Source organism: Periplaneta americana, chromosome 4, assembly GCF_040183065.1.
Source record: "Periplaneta americana isolate PAMFEO1 chromosome 4, P.americana_PAMFEO1_priV1, whole genome shotgun sequence".
NCBI lineage: Eukaryota > Metazoa > Arthropoda > Insecta > Blattodea > Blattidae > Periplaneta > Periplaneta americana.
Window position 1 is genome coordinate 181,701 of NC_091120.1, and position 23,359 is coordinate 205,059.

The window sequence follows — 23,359 nt, forward strand, 5'->3', positions numbered from 1 at the left end:
TACCAAATTCAATAAGAATATTATATAAAACTTCTCTCTTAACCGAGTCACATGCCTTTTTGAAATCTATGAATAACTGATGTACTGCACCCTTATACTTCCATTTTTTCTCCAATATCTGTCGAATACAAAAAAATTGATTAATAGTCGATCTATTACGCCTAAACACGCACTGATGATCCCCAATAATTTCGTCTACGTACTGTAAAGAATATTGAACAAAATTTTGTACGACATCAACAAAAGTGATATTCTTCGAAAGTTACCACAGTTAGTATTGTCCCCCTTCTTAAAAATAGGTACAATTATGGACTGCTTCCATTGTTCTGGTACAATTTCCTTTTCCCAAATTGCAAGTACAAGTTTATAGATTTCGCTATATAATGCACTTCCACCCTCTTGTATTAATTCTGCTGGAATTTGATCGATACCTGGAGACTTGTACCTTTTTCAGATTTTCTGTTGCAACTTCGACTTCAGAAAGTGTGGGTTCGGGTATAAATGGCTCAGCAGTTTGTATTTGAATTTCGTCCCGATCATTTCTGTTTGGCCTATGTACATTTAGTAGCTGCCCAAAATAGCTTTTACATGCCGAAATTCTGAAACCTGAACACCATTTCGAAAGAAAACAAGCTAAATATTTTATTGCTCTTAAAAGTCCGTAATCTTCTGTCGGTTTTGAACCCCCGATTTCCGTATGAAATGCTAAGTGTGACGTACTACCGCACAGAACGCCTTTTAATATCATGATAGAGCACCCTGCTGCCTCCATATGAGCAATCACAAAAATCCAGCCAGCACACGTGTGGTTGCGTTCCGTTGCAGAGATAACCCGAGCGCAGTGTTGTTTCATGATGGCGCGGACACGTGTGCAATAATCGAACACGGTACACATGCAGAATTGTGACATTATTTACTATACGAGCTGATTGCAAAATATCAATGCCTGGTATTTAACCCCGTCCCCTTCCTGATAGCTCTTATTTGGTCGGTCACATCAGGTATTTCCTTCTTCCCGGTCAAGTATGCTACGCAGGAAAGCTGACATCAGACGGAATATCATTGACTCAGTGAAAAGTATTCTTTTTAGAACATTTTCTGGTGCGTTTATTCCTAAAATGTGGCGTTGGAACAGCTATAGCGATCCAGCTATAGTGTGTACTTTGGCAGTTTTAACACAAATTTCTTCACAATAAAATACAAGTTTTTACTGTACAATTTTTGCATTGTATTTTTGAGCTAGGCAAAATACTTGTCTTTTACGAAAACATTCATCTTTTATTCACCGATTGCTTCCAATGTTGAAAAAGACGATTATTTTCATAAACATCTGAATAAAGTGCAATTAAAATGGACGAACAGTGGCGGAGATTACCAAAGAAGCCTCTAACATTATAAAAGACAGAAATTATGAGTCGGTGATAATTCCTTATGAAACGTTTCGCAACAATTAACACATTTGCTTTAACATTTCCGTATAAAATACACACTCAGTTTATTTCTCGAACTATGCTTCAAGAGTCGCACACGACATCACACAAAAGGCACATTTATTCATGTCATTATGTATTCCACATAAAGCAGTTGTGTCTAATATTTCTTTTTCCACTTACAAATTTAGTACTTGAAAGTGATTGACATAAATGTAAAAAAATATATCTTGTAATGAGATTGTTCATGTGTACATCCACCCACCCATAAGTAGATTTACAGCTAGTGACACTTAATTCATTAAGAAAGAGAGATCCTTGCTTCCTCCGTAGTTTTCCGCGTCGAAGGTCGTAAAAGTGAGTGACAACGTACTAAGTATAGACAGTGTGGATATAATTATGCATTTGTATGATACATTGTTGCGTTTGATCAGGGTTGTCATGCATCCCGGTTTTCCTGGGACAGTCCCAATTTGGACTTCGTTGTCTTGTGCCCCGCCATAATATCAGCCGGGACGCTGTCTACATTTTTTGGAATTTCATAATCAACACACGAAAATAATGTTTCCTGTTTTCTCAGTATTGTAACATGTGAGGGGCACATGCACTCATAAGTAGAAGCAAAGCTGACTCTAACGTTATAACAGTAAGTTTAATGAAAATTTTATCTTCTGTGTTCAAAAAAACTTCGATTATCGTACTCTGAAAAAACTGTTTACAGAAATTTGAATCATTACGATTAAAAGGAAAGCCAAATTTCTTTGAAGAAGCAGCTACTCATGCCTTGTAGAGAGAAGTGGACTAATGTGGGAACAGACTTAATAAAAACGAAACTTCTCAGCAATGTGAACATTATTATGATTTGTTCAGCATCTGTATAAAAGTTAAAAAAAATAGAAACAGCTGTTGGAATGTCCCGAGATCAACAAGAAATATAAATCTAGCAGTCTTAAATTAATATAATATTATTGTCTCATAAAGTTCTTTGTATTATCTGCTGTCTTCATTGGGGTTTACTATATGACTTTTATTTCAATCGTTCATTTATGTTCCTAAGACTAAATCAGTTTCGTTAGATTATGTAGAGCCTATTATAGCCTGCTGAATTTTACGGTACTAAGATAAGATTACTTAAGTTACGTTTTGTGTAAAACGGTAGGCAGCTATTAAGGGTTAAAAAAAACTTGGAGCTTTTAGGCGAAGAGTCCCCAAATTTTTTCCCCTCTTCTGATTTCAAGCGTGAGTTTATTGTAATGCAAAAACTTGGATTGAACAGAGATACGTTACCATGGAGAAGACGCCGGACACCACCCAGACGATGAGCGACAGGTTGACGGAGCCGGTGTTGAGCAGGACCCCTGTGGGGGACACGAAGATGCCGGAGCCGATGATGCTGCCCACGATCACGGTGATGCCGTTCAGCAGGCTCATCTTCGCCTTCAGGCAGATTTCGTCGGCATCCTTCGCGGGCACCTCGGCGTACCGGGCCGCCTTCTCGCGCGGAGACGCCGGCATCTTGTCCAGAACAAGGACCACGGCACGTAAAGGGAAAATAGCAAGCGTGTGTTTTTTCCTCAGTAATAACCAATGCGACGAAAGTATGTTACAGGTCCGAGGCGTTGTTCAGCATTTCACACGAGGAACAAAAAGCGAATGAAGATTAAGAACTGAAATGGACCAGGCTGCCCGCACGCACGTCACATGCTTTCCGACCTCATTGAGCGGTGGAAAGAAACTGGAAGCCTCCCCTGACGACATCCTTCGCTCGGCTTTATACTCCCCATCACCCTCGGCGAAGGGGCCAAGGGGTCTGGTGGGCCCTGCTCTTCCGCGCGCCACTGCTACCGTTCAATGCATTAGTTCGCTGGTCCACCACTAGAAGGCGTTGTTCATGCCGTGCTACAGTTCAGCATTTATTTCTGGACCCTTAGTGATCAGTTTGTCGTCTTTCTTTTGTCATACTTTTTTGAAAATAAAAACGAGGACCTCTAAACAATAACAAAGTGTACAGACCACCATGAACCACCGATCTATACAAAGGATTTTTTATAATGTTTGCGTTATTTATTTTATTCGAGAATGTAAGTTACATATTCAAAACAGTGAACCACTTATATTCGAAATAACTTGAAATTGTTACGTCATCGTGGGCAGTTTGAACGGTAAACTAGACTTGTGTCGTTTGCGTCATCACCCCGCCTTTGTTATCAGCAGCAGTTTCCGCATTGTAATAAATTGGTGTCGACGTGGAGCCGTCGTTTGGTGGATAATTCCACTCCGAATTCGAGTGATGGCGGAATCGTACAAAGAGACATTTCGAGGTTCTCCCGTTTCCTCCATCAACGTTATCACAGGAAATAAGACTATTTCGTGAATAATAAGTTACAAATAAATAATAAAAGGAGGCCAACATTTATATTACTATTATCCCGTATACAGAAATGTTGTGGTATACCATAACTAATATAAATGTTGATGACAATACAAATAAATAAATATACCATTATTACTATTACTTAATATATTTAAGTTGCTATTCCATTGGCCGGCGTGATCTTGGCCTCCTGCAATATGAAATTCATTGGTAAACAATTGACAATAGCTGTAGAAATTACGATTAATTAGTGAAACAACAGAATTAAACAAGTTATTACATTTTATTTTGAAGTGGGTACTTGCATTCAGTGAATTATGGACATGGCGAGAACTGTCGTATTATTTCAATAGGTTAGGCTATTTCGCGAGTAATTTATGACAAAGAGAAACAAATTATATTGTAAATTAAGATATTTAAATAATACTTGCATTTGCTAGTACGGCCATCACACAATATCACGTCCACTGTATTGTTAAGAAAACAATGAAAATATTTAACATCTGAACATGACGTGCGACAAGTTTGCTGTTGACGGTTGCCTCTGATTTTCTGTAATTCAATATACAGTATTCTCAATCTCGTACTCCATTGGGGTTGCAGTCAGATATCTACAGGACCGCCACCGTTCGGACTTGAAGCATCATTCCAGTGACGGGAGTGGCAAGCCCACTCCGTAATAAAAAGAACAGAGTAATTGCAGTCGGTTGTGCACATGTTCACAGGCGGCTCGTAGTTCAAATTCCCTGACAGTGCCGGAAACGACAAGGGTCGCGATTTACTGAAATCAGCAGACAATGTGAAAATAAATTTCTCCTTGGGTGTCGCTCTCCCACGAAACAGATCCGAGCCTGTTCGCGAATCGTGAAAGTTTGCACACTTAAAATATAAGAATTTCAGTCCATCAACCAAAATGAATTGATATTTGTACATAGTAATGATTTTTACTCTAAGTAACTGCAGAGCTGCTGGATACACATCTTTAGAAATGAGAAGACGTCTTCAAAGATTAAAATCTTAGCTTGAATTTTTGGGAAAACCAGAGGGGTCCTAAACGTAAGATATAAATTTAAAAAAATTGATTATAAACCCAGTTAACTTCATCATCCTTTGACACAAATGCATGTTCTCGAGCTCAGATGAAAGCTTATGAACCGCGTAACAAGTCTAAGTGACTAAATTTTGAAAACACTTCATTGAGAATTAAAATAATATATCGAATATCATTTTAATATCTTATATTTTTTAATTAAAAATTTTGGATTTCGTATAAAAATGAAGATAAGATAAAAAAAAAAGTCCTCACTTGGAATTATTCATTAAGTTACGCCATACGTATCACGATAATTTCAAGTGAATATCTTTAAAAGTACCAAATTTTTGCATTTTGAAGACTGAAAAATGTAGAAAATTTTGTTCTGCAGAAATGAGAAAGTTCCTACAGTTCATTATCTTGAGAGTACTCACGATCAGTTAAAAGAACAACATATCAGCTGTTTGGCATCGTATTATGATGCGATTTTCTTTCATGATATCAACATAGATGAAGGGATTCTTTAATATAAAAACGAATTTGTCAACTACCGTACAGGCTGCAGGCCTCACCACAGCGCGGCTGCTGTTCCCAGTTCACGTGGCGCTCAGAGCCCAGACTATTTCATGCAGCCTTCTTGTTTAAAACATGCCGCTCCTTTGTTCAGCCAAATGTCGATAAAACGGATATGACCTTTTCTTATAGGGTACGTTTATTTCGTCACAATGGTAGATATGATACAATGTCATTAAATAATAATAATTATAAAGTATATACCAGGTTTGTAAAAAGTTACGTCCGATTTCTATTCATGCAAACATAGGCTGTCACGTGTACGATTATTATTATTATTATTATTATTATTATTATTATTATTATTATTATTATTATGGAGGGTAGCTGCGAATACATTGAATAATCAGTCGTGGACAGCCGATAAGGATGGTCCTCCATCTTGGGGTTTGGGCGGAGGACTAACAACACATCACCGTAAAAAAAAAAAAAGCTTGTTACGAATCCATACAATAAGCCTCGGAATGGGACTGATTCTCTGGCACGACCACAGCAAAGGAATAAAGTTATGAAATTTAGTACGTGGAACGTAACTAGTCTTTATAGAACAGGAGGGGTAACATTAGCAGCTAAAGAACTAGCTAGATATAGAATAGACTTCGTGGGAGTACAGGAGGTTACGTTAGATGGGAATGGCATATTACAAATAGGAGATTACTTGTTGTATTATGGGGAAGGAAACAATAATCACTAATGAGGAACAAGATTCTTTGTTCATAAAAGAATAAAATCAGCATTGAAAAAGGTCGAATTTATCAGTGACAGGTCATCGTATGTAGTACTTAAGGATAGATGGTGCGATATCGTAGCTATAAATGCTTACGCCCCTACAGAAGAGAAAGACGTCCATATAAAGGATAACTTCTATGAGGAATTGGAACTCACTTTTGATCACTTATCTAGATACCACATGAAAATTTTATTTGGGGATGTCAACGCTAAAGAGGACGGGAGGATATTTTTAAACCAGCTATTGGAAAAGAGAGCCTACACATAACTAGTAATGACAATGGAGTTAGGTTAGTCAACTTTGCCACATCAAAAAATGTTATTGTCAAAAGTACAACATTCCCCCATAAGGATATACATAAATATACTTGGACTTCTCCAGATGGATCGACACACAACCAAATAGATCACATCTTGATAGATAAACGAAGACATACTAGTATAGCAGACATCCGAACTTTCGGGGCGGGGGGTGCAGACTGTAATTCTAACCATTCTTTGGAGAATTAAGACAAAGACTATTAGTAGCCAAGCGAGTAGAGCAACAAGTTAATATTAGTAAATTCAATATTGTGAAATTAAAGGACGAGGAAACTAAGCAACATTATCAGGTCGAAATTTCGAATAGGTTTGCAACTTTAGGAAGTTCCGACAAAGTTGAGAAAGAGTTAGATGTTAATAGCGTGTGGGAAAATATCAGAGATAGTATCAAAATTCCAGCTGAGCAGAGCATAGGTTATTATAAACTAAGAAAAAGAAACCGTGAAGATTGTTTCATGATAGTAGAAAGAAGGAAAGAGGCAAATTGAAATTCTTATAGAGATAATTATTTCGGCGAAAGACAGGAAGCAAGTCGTACACTTAGGAATAAAAAGAGAGGTTACTTGAAGGAAAAACTGAATGAGATAGAAACAAATAGTAGGAATAAAAACATTCCAGATTTATATAAGGTGTAAAGGAATTTAAGAACGCCTATCAGGCAAGGGTGAACGTGATCAAGGATGAGAATGGTAACTTGCTTGCAGACTCTCATTCAATCATGAACAGATGGAAAAACTATTTTGGGCAACAATTAAATGGCTATGGAGTGGAAGATCCTGGGTTCGATTCCAGGTGATTACAGGATTTTTTTTCTCGTTGCCAAACTTTCAGAACGGCCACGAGGTTCACTCAGTCTCCTATAAAATTGAGTACCGGGTCTTTCCCGGGGGGTAAAAGGCGGTCAGAGCGTGGCGCCGACCACACCACCTAATTCTAGTGCCGAGGTCATGGAAAGCATGGGGCTCTACCTCCATGCCCCCCAAGTGCCTTCATGGCATGTTACGGGGGATACCTTACTTTACCTTTTTACCCACACATTCAGAAGTCGAAATTCTGATAGAAAATCTGAAAAAGTACAAGTCTCCAGGTATCGATCAAATTCCAGCAGAATTAATACAAGAGAGTGGAGCGCAATATCTAGCGAAATTTATAAACTTGTACTTGCTATTTGGGACAAGGAAATGGTACCAGAACAATGGAAGGAGTTCATAATTGTACCTATTTTTAAGAAGGGAACAATACTAACTGTGGTAACTTTCGAGGAATTTCACTTTTGTTGACGTCGTACAAAATTTTGTTCAATATTCTTTTAAGAAGATTAACTCCGTACGTAGACGAAATTATTGGAGATCATCAGTGCGGGCTTACGCGTAATAGATCGACTATTAATCAGATTTTTTGTATTTGACAGATATTGGAGAAAAATGGGAGTATAAGGGTACAGTACATCAGTTATTCATAGATTAAAAAAAAACATGACTCGATCAAAAGAGAAGTTTTATATAATATTCTTATTGAATTTGGTATTCCCAAGAAACTAGTTCGATTAATTAAAATGTGTCTCAGTGAAACTTACAGCAGAGTCCGTATAGGCCAGTTTCTATCTGATGCTTTTCCAATTCACTGCGGGCTAAAGCAAGGAAGGAGATGCACTATCACCTTTACTTTTTAACTTTTCTCTAGAATATGCCATTAGGGAAGTCCAGGATAACAGAGAGGGTTTGGAATTGCACGGGTTACATTAGCTTCTTGTCTATGCGGATGACGTGAATATGTTAGGAGAAAATCCACAAACGATTAAGGAAAACACGGGAATTTTACTTGAAGCAAGTAAAGAGGTAGGTTTGGAAGTAAATCCCGAAAATATAAAGTATATGATTATGTCTCGTGACCAGAATATTGTACGAAATGGAAACATAAAAATTGGAAATTTATCTTTCGCAGAGGTGGAAAAATTCAAATATCTTGGAGCAACAGTAACGACTATAAATGACACTCGGGAGGAAATTAAACGCAGAATAAATATGGGAAATGCCTGTTATTAATCGGTTGAGAAGATTTTATCATCTAGTCTGCTGTCAAAAAATCTGAACGTTAAAATTTATAAAACAATTATATTACCGGTTGTTCTGTATGGTTGTGAAACTTGGACTCTCACTTTGAGAGAGGAACAGAGATTAAGGGTGTTTGAGAATAAGGTTCTTAGGAAAATATTTGGGGCTAAGAGGGATAAAGTTACAGGAGAATGGAGAAAGTTACACAATGCAGAACTGCACGCATTGTATTCTTCACCTGAAATAATTAGGAACATTAAATCCAGACGTTTGATATGGGCAGGGCATGTAGCACGTATGCGCAAATTCAGAAATGCATATAGAGTGTTAGTTGTGAGACGGAGGCAAAAATACCTTTGGGGATGCCGAGGCGTAGATGAGAGGATAATATTAACATGGATTTGAGGGAGGTAGGATATGATGATAGAAACTGGATTAATCTTGCACTGAATAGGGACCGATGGCTGGTTTCTGTGAGGGCGGCAATGAACATACGGGTTCCTTAAAAGTCATTTGTAAGTTATTATTATTATTATTATTATTATTATTATTATTATTATTATTATTATTATTATTATTATTATTATTATGTTAAGCTGTTACTAGTATGAGTGGAATTACTGCATCATGGTGATGGTTACTGTACGATGTTGAAGCAAATAAATACGTATTACTTCTTGCCTTCAAAATCGGGCGTAACTTTTACACACTCGATATATAGGCCTAAGCAGTCCTTGCATCATACTTCCTACGGAAGAACTTGTAGGCCTAACCACAGTCACTTCCTGTTCACTAGGACAAACCATATGCTGTACTTCCCAAATAATGTAATTGTGTAATTTGCCTTCGACCTATTTTTTTTTACAAACATTCACTTCAAAGATACTTCGTATGATCGACACTATGTGGTTAGCATAGCATAAAGTAGGTAACATTGCATTCCATGAAGTAGATGTTTATCCAACTTAATTTCCATAATCATAGACATTCTTAACGCGGGCTTCCGGTGGATGATCAGCGAACTAACGTTTTTCGTATTCATAAACCAGTATTAGCGATATGATATGATATGAATCCTGTACAAGTAGTCACTCGATAGCCGGGGTTAGTTTAGCACGCTCGTAGCGCGGGCTAGCGAAATGTCTATGCATAGCACCCTTTAATTTTAGCGAAACCATTAGCCAAATAAAATACCGGTGATATAATAGACATTATTGTCCAAAATGACATCCCCTATTACTCTTCAGCCTAAGGACACTCATTACCTGTGTAGAGAACAGCTCGAATAGACTGGCTGCACATCGTATTGTCTCAGCATCGTAGCCTTAAGATATGGAGCAAATCAGAAGTGACAGCGGATGTGAAGAAATGCCAATGATTGCTTCCAAATTTATACTCGAAATGCAGTAATAAAATACAACATGTAGCCTGCTTTTTAACATTCTACTCTAATTGTATTTCATATACAGTATACAGTACATCAACCATATAGGCGTACTCAATATTTCCATGACTAAACATCCGGTAACAGAGTGAAATGAAAAAACCACTTGCAGTTCTGTTACCATGGTACCGCGTGTGACGCCGTCGTATTACAAGAAAATGAGAATTTACTGCAAAGGTTTCCGCTCAAACGTTTGGCGTTAAAGGAAATGTAACACACATCATTATCATCAGAGCTGCTGCGCTGTGCTTGGAAAGTCGTAAAACGAATGGAACTGCTTGGCCGTTATACTCGGAATTTCGTATTAAACCGACTTTATAACCGCGTGAGTTATTCGACAGAAATTTAATTTCTATTGCTATTGCGGATGTCTAAAAGCTTGCATTGCTATTATGACGGTAGATAATTATTTTTAAGTCTCAGTCGAAAAAACTAACGTGAAGTCCCTCTGCTGTAAATTGTAACAAAAGCAACTTGAATGTGCCTCCATGGCACCGAGAAGTTTGAACGGGCAACCATGCAAGTCGAACTTATCTCCCACTTGGGTTCGATCCCCGATGGTAATTGTAGATAATGAGGGGTCCTCTCTTTCCCAGAAATCCTGATAGTCTCTATTTTCATATTTTATCATCAAACAATATGGTACTAGTAGATGGTGTACGAGGCCGTATGATAGACGTAGATGAGGAACCACATACAACTCTCTCATTGTAATGCTCACATCTCGGCGCCTAGGGCGAGACCAGATTTCTAGCCTGGATTAGTCTTTCAATCCGTTGGCGTGGAAAACTCCTCGCATGTAACTGCATCATATCCATCATATGCAAATTCTCCTGTAGACGTTGACTCATTTCATCCCTCCCAGAAGTACAGTAGACATTCCCTTAGTTGAAGATGCATGTCGGAAAGCAAATGAACTAAACAGCAGTCAGAATTAAATAAATGAAAGCAATGCGCTGGAAAACTAACTAACGAGCAGGTTACTAATGATAAAATAAATGGTTGAAAAATGAACTTTCAAGACCAACTGAAATATGCTTTGAAGAAATTTAATTCTCAGAACTTGACGAAACTGAAAGAAGCTTAGAACATGAAAATGATAATAATGCTAATTTGTTTATCTGTTTTTGAATTGACAGATTTATTTACCGCTTTACTTATTTGTACATTTATTTATGTAGTTCATTCATAGTGTTCTGCTCAGAGCAGGTATTTCACTGCAAACCCAGCATTCTCCAATCTTTCCTGTTGCATTTCACTGCAAACCCAGCATTCTCCAATCCCTAATATTGTCTTTTACTGCAAACCCAACATTCTCCAATCGTTCCTGTTGTATTTCACTGCAAACCTAGCATTCTTCAATTTTTCCTGTTGTCTTTCAAATCTTTGCCTATCCCTAATATTGTCTTTTACTGCAAACCCAACATTCTCCAATCGTTCCTGTTGTATTTCACTGCAAACCTAGCATTCTTCAATTTTTCCTGTTGTCTTTCAAATCTTTGCCTATTTTCTGCCTCCACTGTAATCCATATAGGTCTATCTTAATGTCGACTATCATCTGATATTTTACAATTCATTTTGTTTTCATATAAATCTCATTCAATATAATAAAATGTTTCAAGTTCAATCTATAAGATTTATCTATTTTGCAAATGTTTATTTGCTATAACATTGTATATGGAATATTAACGTTTTCGCCTTTTCGGCATCATCAGATATTGTTAAGAAACACGAAATCTAAACCTTGAACAAATTAAAATGTACAGCTGTCAAAAGAAAAAGTGGCCGCTCTCCTGAAATTAAGTTCCCTTCGGGTATCTTCGCTATAATTCGGAGACAGGCGATGTTACATGTTGTTGGACCACGTTGCCTGATATCTACAGTTATAATTGAAGTATTCTCTCTGTGATTCGATAGCGTAATTGTAGCGTTCAGGCCTCTTATTCATGAGGTCCTGCGTTCGACTATAACCTCGTGCTTTTTATGTTCTTTTTTGTTATGTTTTTGAGAGAGACAAACTATACATAATGGCGCCTTTCTCTTTTACGATTATTTTAGTAATTAACATCAGGTTCATTAATATATTATGCCATGACTTTATCATTATGATATTGTGGCTGCAAATGGAAAGAAAAAAGATTTTATTCTCAATAAAAATATCTTTCGTGGCATAAACAAAACAAATTTACTGGCGTCGACCTTAAAACATTCAAACAATTAAGCGTTCAAAAAACAAAACAAAAAGCCACAATTCAATATTTAGTCTATCTTCCTCTTATCTCGATCATCTTGCAGTCGAGTGGGCATGGAATCGACTAGTCTTTGCAAATAGCGACTGTTCTTAGACACGATATTCCAGGCATTCTGAACATACCCACATACATAAGTGTTCTGTCCATGGGCAGGTCTTTCATTGCAAACCCAGCAATCTCCAATCTTTCCTATTTTCTGCCTTCCTCTTAGTCTCCGCATATGATCCACATATCCTAATGTCGTCTATTATTCTTTTCAACCAGAGACCCAACAAATTCCTTTTTCTCTTTCTAATCAGTTTCAGCATCATTCTTTCTTCACTCACTTTTTCAAACACAATTTTATTTCTTATTCTATCTGTCCACTTCACACGCACCGTTCTTCACCACATCCACATTTCAAATGCTTCAATTCGTTTCTCTTCATTTCGTCGTAATGTCCATGTTCCTTCCCCATACAATGCCACACTCCATACAAAGCACTTCACTAGTCTCTTCCTTAGTTCTTATTCCAGAGGTCCGCAGAATATCCTTCTTCTTCTATTAAAAGCTTCCTTTGTTCATGTTTGCAGTTTTTCTTGGGAAGGATAGGCCTAAATGCGGTAACATCCCGTTGCTTTCCGCACACCACTATCTCTTTCGCATCTTATTAAATTCCAGGGGACCCAAGCGTGGAGATGAGGAGAGTGGATTTGACTAATTGGGCCCTCCGGACTTCACCGAAAGTCACGGCAAGGGTTAAATATTAATTCTATCAGGATGTTTGACCCGATCAGAGACCGGGAAATCTCAATTAGCCTTTGCCCCCCGCATCCTGGACTAGCTTCTACGAATCATCAGAAAATCTTAGAGTGTGATTGGGCCAATTTTTCCGAACATGTTTCCACACTTTTGCCCTCGTAGCTCAGCGGACGAACGTCGAAATTTAGATGTCAACGTCTCAGGTTCAATTCCTCGTTACTCCTTTTCATTTTATTGTGGTTCAAGATAATATAATGTAATAATACAAAAAGAAAAACTAATAGCAGTATTATGCAACTGGATTTTTCCAAACCTAATATTAAATTTATGTTATTTATATCGCTAAAGAACGATTACAATATAACTAACTTGAATATTATTTATACAGTACCACTAAAGAACGATAACAGGATATAAATGATAAATATCGGTTTGTTTAATTAATATAAGATATTATATAATACTTATTTAATTATCTAAATAAAAGAACCTATTTTACAAAGAAAAATGGTTATTTGTGTTATAATAATTACTTACATAAAATACAGATTATTTATATTGCGAAAGAACAATAACAATATAAATAACTTGAATATTATTTTATAATGCTAATGAAGGAAAACAGAATATAAATGATAACTTGAATATTATCTATATCGCTAAAGAATGATGACAATATAAAAAAACGTGAATATTATTCATATCGGAATTTCACAGATTTATTACAGATGTATTTAAGAAATTGTAGAAGAATAGTAATCAGTAACAGTGTCCTATTTATTCTTCTTGGAGCCAAATTTATAACTTTTAAAAGTGTGGTTACTATGTTGAAGTGTATGTGTTGTAACGGATGCTTGATTTGTTATGTATGTGAGTCAGTTATGTGATGCTTGATGTCGCAATGTCGTAATTATAGTTTGTGTTTGTGTGACTATTGTGTATTAATTTATGATGTATGGTACGGAAAGCTGCGTATTTGTGTTATAGAAGTGTTACGTATGTGTGTTGTTAATGTTTTTGTATGTTTCAAATTGATAACTGATATTTGTTTTGCAATCGCAATGCCTAATTTACGAATTGTTTATGTTTTGTTTACATCGCGTAAGCTAATTTAATTTTCTTTTCTATTTCTCTTTATGCCTATCTATTTTGTGTATGAAACTATAGCCCTAACATACATATTATGTAAAATAGGGCTAACCTCCATTGGAGATACAATAATAATAATAATAATTATTATTATTATTATTCATATCGTTATAAAACGATAACAGATTACAAATGATGACTTTAATTTTATTCATATCTCTAAAGAACGATAACAAAATATAAATAACGTGATATCCATAAAGAACGATAACTGGATATAAATGATAATTTGAATAGCATTTACATCGCTAAAGAACGATTAAAAAATAAAATGAAAACTTGAAGAAGGCCCGAACCCACAACCTTTGAATCATTAAACAAGCACTCTACCGCTGGTCTGCGAGGAGCAGATATGGAACACTTTCATAGTTCCGGAACTGCTTGTACAAGCACATGCATCGTGTAACATCGCCGCGACCCGAAGTGGACTTTGAAAATATTCGCTGTTCACGAGTGCGGCCACTTTTTTTTTTTTTGACAGCTGTACATAAATATTATTTTAAGAAATACAGAAAACGAATGTACAAAATAGTCTATCAAACTTTCTATGCATAAGAAGCTATCTTAATCTTACTCAGACGTTACTGTAATAACATAGCATTATGTCCATCTAGAGAAACTACACTTTCCAATGGTGAAATAATAATTAATTATACAAATCGGTTAATTTAGCTTGTGATATGACTTCATATAAACACAGAAACATTCTCTGTAGGCTACGTTTAATAGCTTTCGATTGTTGATGTCCAAGGCCCCTTATAGACGAAGTCATTTGTTCTTAATTCATTGCACCGTCTTAGATGGCGTTATTTTAATTTTAAAAGTCATTTATCTCATTAAATATCAGTCCTATCAAAATTTTGTAAAGAATTAGACTTATCGGAAATCATTTTTAAAGAAACTTTTCTTATGTAACATTTTTCACAAAAATCAATAATAAGCGAGATATTTCGATTTATTTAATTCAGGCCCCCTTATAACCCCCCTTTTAAATAAAGTATTTTGAATGTCATATAGCCTAAAATCTAAGTTACAACGAACTTAATTTATATTCCAATTTTCATATAAATCCGTTCAGCCATTGTCGCGTGAAAAGGTAACAAACATACAGACAGACATACAAACAAAAATTTCAAAAATGCGATTTTCGGTTTCAGGGTGGTTAATTATATATGTTAGGACCAATTATTTTTGGAAAATCGAAAATTACCAGAAAAATTTCGGCTACAGATTTACTATTATTATAGATATTTTTTTTTTAGGATATACTGAGTCCGTAAGGGCTACCCTCAATGGGGACAGTTTAATATTATTATTATTTTTTTTAATTGATTACTTTACAAATTTAATTCAATTGCATTAATCACTAAATTTTATAGCATGATTCTTCTTTTCATTTATATTATTGTAGTTTTATTATGATTTTTATGTTTATTTATTTTATTGTATTTGTATTTCTGGTGGTGTGATGGCCTTAACTTCACCAGAATAAATGAATAATAGACTAAATAAATAAATAAAATGTTCTACAATACTTTCCTTCTCTGAGTGCGTAAATACGAATGGTTGTATCTCTATCTCGCCAAAAATACGTTAGAAAACTAATAGGCATACTGCTCTCGTAAACTGGGCGAATCTTTTCAGTATAGGTGCGTACACACTTAGCGAACGAACGACAAACGATTGCATTCGTTGATTGAAATCGGTACGTGTGTACGTCGCAGCAAAGGCAAACCGATCGTTTGGTTTGCCTTCGGAAGTGATCCGTCGCTTGTCGGTACATCAAAGGAAGTTGGTATTCGTTGTGGACGGGATTTGCCACTAGCTTGTAGTTCGTAGCAGAACGCAGCGCTTAGTTCAATTTCACTAACAGGATGTCGAAACTGGAGTGGACGGAAGACGCTGTTATAAATCTTATTAATGCATATAGGGAGCAGGAAACTTCATGGAATCCCAAGTATCCTACTTACCACAATAAAATAAGAAAACCTGATGTTTGGGAACCTATTGGAAAGATGTTTAGCTGCAAGATAGGCGAGTCAAACACGTGCAAAATTTGAAAATTATTTTTGTTTATTTATTTTCAGTGGATATATGTTTTTTGTTTATTGTAGGGAGCAGAAGTCAAAAAGAAAATTGAATCCCTACTGACATCATTCTGGAGTGAAAGACAGAATTCCATAAAAAGTTCTGGAATGGGGAGTGATGAAGTGTACGAGTCAACTTGGTTCGCGTATAAACATATGTCGTTCCTTTTGGACAAATTCACGCCCAGAAAAAACAAAGTTCCAACCTTGTGCACACAAAATAAATTATTGGCATTGAAAAGTGTCTTTTCGTAAGCATGATGCGCATACGACAAACACAGACAAATCTCTCTTTTTAATATTTTAAGATAATTATTGTCAGTGAGGTATCCGTGTACTGAAACTTTCCCCTGGGGGCCTATTTCATAAAAGTAATATTACTAAAAAGGTAATAATATTATTACTGTTCTGTTTCATAAAAGTAATATTTAATAATATTATTTATTACTGTAAACGCTCATATTATTACTAAAATAAATAATAATATTACTAAAGTGTTTCATAAAGCAGCAAAGATAATTAAATTTATTAATAATATTAACGTTAGTTCCATGACTGTATTTTAAGTAATAGTTTAATAATTTGTAAAAAGTAAATGCCAATGTAGGGTTAGATTTTGAAGATAAAACCATGAAACCATTTGAAATGGATAATTCTGACTCAAATAGTGATGAAGAGGGAGTGTTTGTCCGACGTCCAAGAAATTTTAGACAACGAATATCCTACAACCATATGCAAGAAAGTTACGAATATAATGAAATAGTTGACCTTTCAATTCGAGAACTTTTCGCAAAAAACTCTGTTTCTTCAAGTTATTTTCACGTCTTTTCCCCATTTTAAAAAGCATAAGAGACAAAATGAATGACTAACAAAGTCCCTCTCCATACTTACAAATACTTACAAACTGTCATAGACGCCAATGTAGGTGGACCAGGCTGAAATTGAAAACTATCTTATCTAATTGTAAAAGAGGAACAATTGGAAAGGATGAAACCTAAATTAAATTCAATTACAGTATAGAACTGTTAGAAAGTAATTACTGTATATTTTACATTATTTTATGTTATTTGAATGATTGAACTTAACGTTTTTCCCTCCTTTCTCGTCATTTTTTAAATTATAATAATTGTTCAGAAATATATGCCTATGGGACATCTACATAACAAAATACAGTAATATTAATATTTTCTGTACCTATTGAAATGTTTTTTCAGTGTATACTTGTGACAACCTGAATCTATATACTCTTCACTAATTAACATTGTGAAGATCTTGGTGAGCCAAAATCTTTTGCAGACATATATCAACAAGTAGATCTATTACAAAATATGTGGACTACTTTAAACCATCCCTATTGAGGGCATAAACTAAAATTAACTTACGAGATTTATAGGTACCGTATCCACAATTCCACATCACAATCTCTAATTAGAACATATGTATTTGCATTTTGTATAGTCAGGTAACTTCTTGAAAATACTACTTACAACATAATCAGCAATAAAAACCCATTAAGACAATTTCAGTATTTTTATTAATTTCGTCATAACATTAATCTTCTGCAACATCCACACCTTCAAACTCAAACACTATATTTTCTAGGAACGACTTCACCGCGTAAGTACTTATGTCGTTATTGCATTACTTATTTATTTTTGGTAAAAGAGTAATTTTTATGTGTATTTATTTACGCTTGCACCAATAATTTTTAAGCCTTTTTATATAAGTACTTGCGCAGTATTCCGAATTATAACGGAACTTGAAATATCTTACATAAGACGCTTTGCAGGGTCCACTAACCCTGTCGTTAAACACTGTCCTTAAGGCTGGTACAATATTGTCATCAAAAGTTTTCACTGCTTAACATTTTCATATGGTACTTCTTTAGATAACGAGGTCCAATTTTTACACACGCTTCTGTCACTGATACACTGTTTTTGGAATTGCAAACTTTACAACAGCAGAGACGTGAACAATTAGGAATGATAAATATCTGTTCACAATATTTTAGATTTATCATATTGTTTCTTTTACTCGTAAATCAACTGAATCAAATAACAGAAACAATAACTTCGAGTTGCAGTGATTTACAATCTTATCTGAAATAAATTGTCTCCCAAACCTTCACACATATTACGATTTACTCTATTGTTGCTATTAAAGATAGTACTTCAAAACTTATTTCATTCAACAACTGTTAACAGAGAGAATAATATCAATAGCTGTAGAGTGCAGACCAACTTGGTTATGTTTGTCAGCCTTAACCTCAAATCATCTGGCTACTGTACGTATTTTATGACTCGTGCAAAACGTTTATGAAACAGAATTTAGTCGGTTAATAAAATTGTTTTCATGACTGCAATACTATTACTTAATATTATTACTTGTGTTTATGAAACAGGCCTGCACTTGCTATAATTATATTTTCGTCTGCCTTTATAGCGGATAATCAGCGAATGTGAATGTTTTCTGACAATTTGCTGATGATTTGTACGTCGCTTCAAACAGCGAACGAACAACGAAGTTTTGCTTCATCATTCGTTCGTTGTTCGTTCGCTAAGTGTGTACGCACCTTATGATTGTACTTCCTTCCTGACTGCCGCTGTCACTGTTCCCTCCCACTCCAGTACCGCGCTAGACTAGTCGGAACCGCACTCCTCTCAGCACTAAACTCCTCAGAGTATGACAGTAGATGTGATGTATCTTGTCTCACTGTGAAAAGAGAGAGAAAGGAGATATGTCTTACCTCGTCCGTATTGTTATGGTGATGGGGGGGGGGGGGAATGGAGCGATGCCGTCCATACATCCAGTGGCGGAAGGGCCTGCTTCCATGAAAATAGAGATGTCGTCATTCTCCTCACACTCGTCTATATCTGTACCTGTATCCGATTCTTCTAAATTTATCACAAAACTGTCCAAGAGCTCATCCACGATACCATCTTTGCTCCTATAAAAATCTTCAATAACCTATACCGAACATGTTCACACGCACTATTCCAATTTTCAGGAGTTATTTTTTCCAACGCGGCTTCAAACAGTTCCTTAGTTTTGCTAATTTTCAAATCAGTGTTGTGTTTTGCTACGTCACTTTTTACTTGCGCCCATATCAACTCTATTGGATTAAAGTCACAATGATATGGTGGCAAACGCAGTACGGTGTGTCCATGTTGAACAGCAACTGTGTCGATTTCGTATGTTCTGAATCTGTCTTTTGATCTATTAACAATATCATATAAAACTGTTTTAGTATAACACGGATCGTACGGAATATCGTGATAGCGTAACCATGCTTGCATTTCTTTTTTTTTTCTTTTAGTGGAAGAAACGGGAGCTTTATTTAGTTCAACTGAATGGTAAGATGCATTGTCCATTACTATCACTGAATTCTGTGGTATATTAGGCAGTTCTTAAAAACATTCCCGTCCATTTCTTCATGGTAGTCTCGTGTAGATTTGGATTTGAAACACAATAAACCATTAGGTACAAACCTAGTCCGCGATCCATCGTGAAGCACGATAAATCGTTGGCCTTTGCCTATGGGGACTCGTAGTGGTGATTCTAGGTCGCCCTCAGAATTTTCACACATCCATATTTTATCTTTAGTGTGATTTACGTTGATCCAGGTCCCATCCAAATAGATAATGGGGCGGTTAGAAGATCGATATTCTCTTATTTTCCTCAAAAAATGAAATCTCTTTACTACTACTATTAGCATTTTCCGTCCTTGATTATTTTTGATGTAGCGAAATTTAATTTTCTTCAATATCTGCCGAAGAGTCCATTTGCTACCATCAAACAATTTCGCCTCTTTTAGAGCCTCCCTCATATTATCTAAACTTGGCAAAAACCTTGATTGGTACAAATTGTAAATTGTACGGCGAATATCAGAACCGGTAAACGAATCTATAACAGTTTTATTTGGTGTTCTGTTGGGCCTCTTCTTTCCTGGTGTTGACAAAACGTTTCCACTTTCTTCCGCCTGTTGTTTTTGATTTAAAATACGAGAAACTGTTCGCCTAGCTACACCAGTCGCAACCGCCGTTCTACCCAATACATTTGCTACTGATATTGTTTCTCTTCCGTTTTTCAGTGCGTCTAATTCTTCTTCAAAGAACTTATGCACCACACATACGATTTCCCTAGCGTCTGACTGTAACGGTTTCCCTTGTTTGTCTACACCAGCTAGGAGCACCAAAATCGAAAGCAAATAAATTAAAAGGGATGTAAACATCACTTACAAGTTGATACATTCTGTAGCACAAAATAAAATACTCAGTAACAAAATATCTCTCTTCGTACTGTGTAGTTCCGTCACTGAGCTTGTCTTTCAAGAAACTGAGTTCCGGCAGCCTGCACAATAACAAGGTTTTGAAAGGAATCCTGAAAATTTACAACCCTCCTATAATCTCCACCCTCATTTGAAGGGACTTGGTTTTATTGCTACCGAGACAAGATAAACCTTACCAGGTATAGCAGACGTTGCAAGGCCACCCCATCCCAAGGCAGGGTAGGTCATTCATCCCTTACATTCCGTTTTCCACCAACTCTAAACTTCCATCGTCATTCTTCGTCAGTGCTGCACTGTTCGCGCGAGAAACTGTAAATTCGTCCGATGGAAATAATTACCTATAATCTGACATGTAGACTCGTCCGCATTCCTACTAAATATCGGTATCATAGAAGTGTAGACTCGTCCGCATACCTACTTCATGTCAGCATCATGGAAATGTAAACTCGTCCGAATGCTAAAGAGAACATTTTCCTTCCCGTTTTATCAGGCTTAGGACTGGCAAGTGGCATGGTTTAAAATGTTTCTCATGAAAAGAAGTACTTTTAATAAAATCCACCATGGACAAATAATAATAAAAAAAATCTCGGTCAGGTATCTGAACCGTCTGCGGCACCCAGGCCGGCGGAACAAACTTGTACAAACACGTACAAATTGCCTGCTTTATAATTTTCTAGAGTTTTGCATGTACGCAGTTGCTTATTCCTGGTAGCTCGTTTAATTATCCTCTGTGTATTTATACTTTGTACCTTGATGTACGTTTCTGTCTGAAATTCTTATAAAAGTTTATAAAATCGTTCATCTTTGGATGAGCAGTATTAAAATGCTTGTTGAAATTTGCTTGAAAAGATCCACATGCGTTAGTTGTGTGGCAAATGCTAATGGAGTTAGCCCACATGTAAGGAGAGAATGTAGCATCTTCTGATATATCAGAAAGTTTTACTAGTCGTTCATCTTCTGGTCGTGTTGATGACAGCTCAATCCCAAACCTTCGCCCACTTCCTCAGGTTCCAAGTAGACAAGGCCAAAGCAATATCCTAACCATTTCCCTATATCATATTCCACACCTAATCGGAGATGTTGAATATTTCGCCACCAAGCTTGTGAAATGTGAATCGACAACCTAGGAGTTCGGTATACGGCCATACGAACGTAATTGCAGAGTGTATTGCTATTTCAAAATCTGCTGCAATAATCTTTGGAGAGAATTTGAATCCTAGTTTATCACACTCAAGTTGAATGATCTGAAAAATCTCTTTGTAAATATTAGTAAGATAAATACGAGAGGTACATAGTGTCCATTTAAATGTGCATGAATTGTAAACGGTACAGTATTTAAATGTTCCATCTACAAGCACTGTTTCTGATTGACACAAATACTCTAAATTATTTTTACATGGAAATATAAAAAATGTTAATGTTTTATTATTCACTAACAAAAATTGTTCTTTTCGGTTGGTTATTATGGGTTGAAGTACCATTTTAATGTGAACTTCTTCTTGTGTTTTAGGAAGGATTGGTAGTAATTTTCTCCTAGCATTGTGCATATTTCGCTTAATGCACAACAGATCTTCATTTGTCAGTCCTTCCGTTGGTACGTTTTCCAGTCCGGTTCGTAACACTCGACGGCCTAACGAATGTGTTATTCACCGCTTTCAGTTTCAATTTTGCCGATAAATCATCTCGTAATTTTAATGAGTCAGTGCGTGGTTGATTATGCAGACTACATTATCATCTCCAACTGTATATACACTGGCTCGACATTTGGAGTTGACCCTACATTTCCATTTACTTTCTCCATTGGACAACGTCGAATGAAAAGAATACTTACGTAAAGAAATAAACGCTAAGCGGACGAGTTTATATGTTCGATTAAAATGTCACACCTCCGAAATGCGATGTGTTCGCCAGTTTCGGACGAATTTGCATTTTCCCGTTCGTGCGGTAGTGTGGTGCGAGGTTTACTGAAGTGCAAAATATTTTCGAAACGACGCAAAGTCGATAGTGTGTAATGAATCTTAGCTCGGTAATTATTTTGTGAAAGAGCATGGAAACAAAGCGATTTCTGTTATTTCCAATGAAGGAATACAATATTAAAAGACATTGCTAGATAAAACACTCTCATGATTTTGACAAATTCAAGGGAAACGAACGTGAAAAACCAAGCTCGGCGTTTGATCTCCATGTTTTCTTCAGCATGTGTAGGTGAACAAACATTTTCGAAAGTGAAAATTCAGAAATCAAGATTAAGATCAAGCTTAAATGACGAGCGTCTCCAAGACGTGTTACCACAGAGCAGAGACCGGATATAGACCATTTATTATCTAGTTGAATAATTATGCATGTCCTTTTATTTAAGTATTTTTGAAAATTAAGTAATCCAAATTTTATAGAATTAATTAATTACTTTAATTATAGTCTGTTTTGTCATAATATTAACAAAAAATTAGACGTACGTTTCTTAAATATTAAGTACACTGTAACGTGGCCCGAGATCAATCACTAGAGTCATTATTGACCCCTCATTGTAGAAAGTTTGGGCGCCCCTGGTCTAGACATTCCTTCAAATAAGAGGACGAAGGTTATGTGGGTGACAGTAATACAATTGGGGCAGTGGCGGATTTTTGTGCAGCGCATTTTTTGATCCACACCGTGCTGCATATTCAAATGAAACAACGCGACTAATACAGTCAAGCATACGTTGTCCTGCACTGCAGGAAGGAACTAAGAAGAAGAGCTGGCAGTTCCCACAAAAATAAGCAAGTTATGGCTTGATTAATAATTATATATAATAATTTTCAGTCAAATACACTTTTCAATTTGTGAGGTCAGATAATCTGTTACATCACAATATTTAATACAATGTCACTAATATTTTCGACTT

At 36.1% G+C, this 23,359-nt stretch overlaps 2 protein-coding genes across 4 annotated transcripts in view; one reads left to right on the forward strand and one right to left on the reverse strand.

The window, feature by feature from the left end:
* The window catches only part of LOC138697496 (large neutral amino acids transporter small subunit 1), a 111,580-nt gene extending 108,301 nt beyond the window's left edge, over positions 1-3,279 (reverse strand). For 2 of the 3 annotated variants that reach the window (XM_069822788.1, XM_069822786.1), the window contains exon 1: positions 2,718-3,278. In XM_069822788.1, the coding sequence (XP_069678889.1) occupies positions 2,718-2,945 (228 nt within the window). In that variant the 5' untranslated portion in view covers positions 2,946-3,278. Of the gene's footprint in view, positions 1-2,717 lie in introns of all 3 variants that reach the window. The other variant, XM_069822785.1, reaches the window with a different exon arrangement.
* Positions 1-23,359, forward strand: part of Atg9 (autophagy-related protein 9) — a 204,820-nt gene that overhangs the window by 130,538 nt on the left and 50,923 nt on the right. The window lies entirely within an intron of this gene.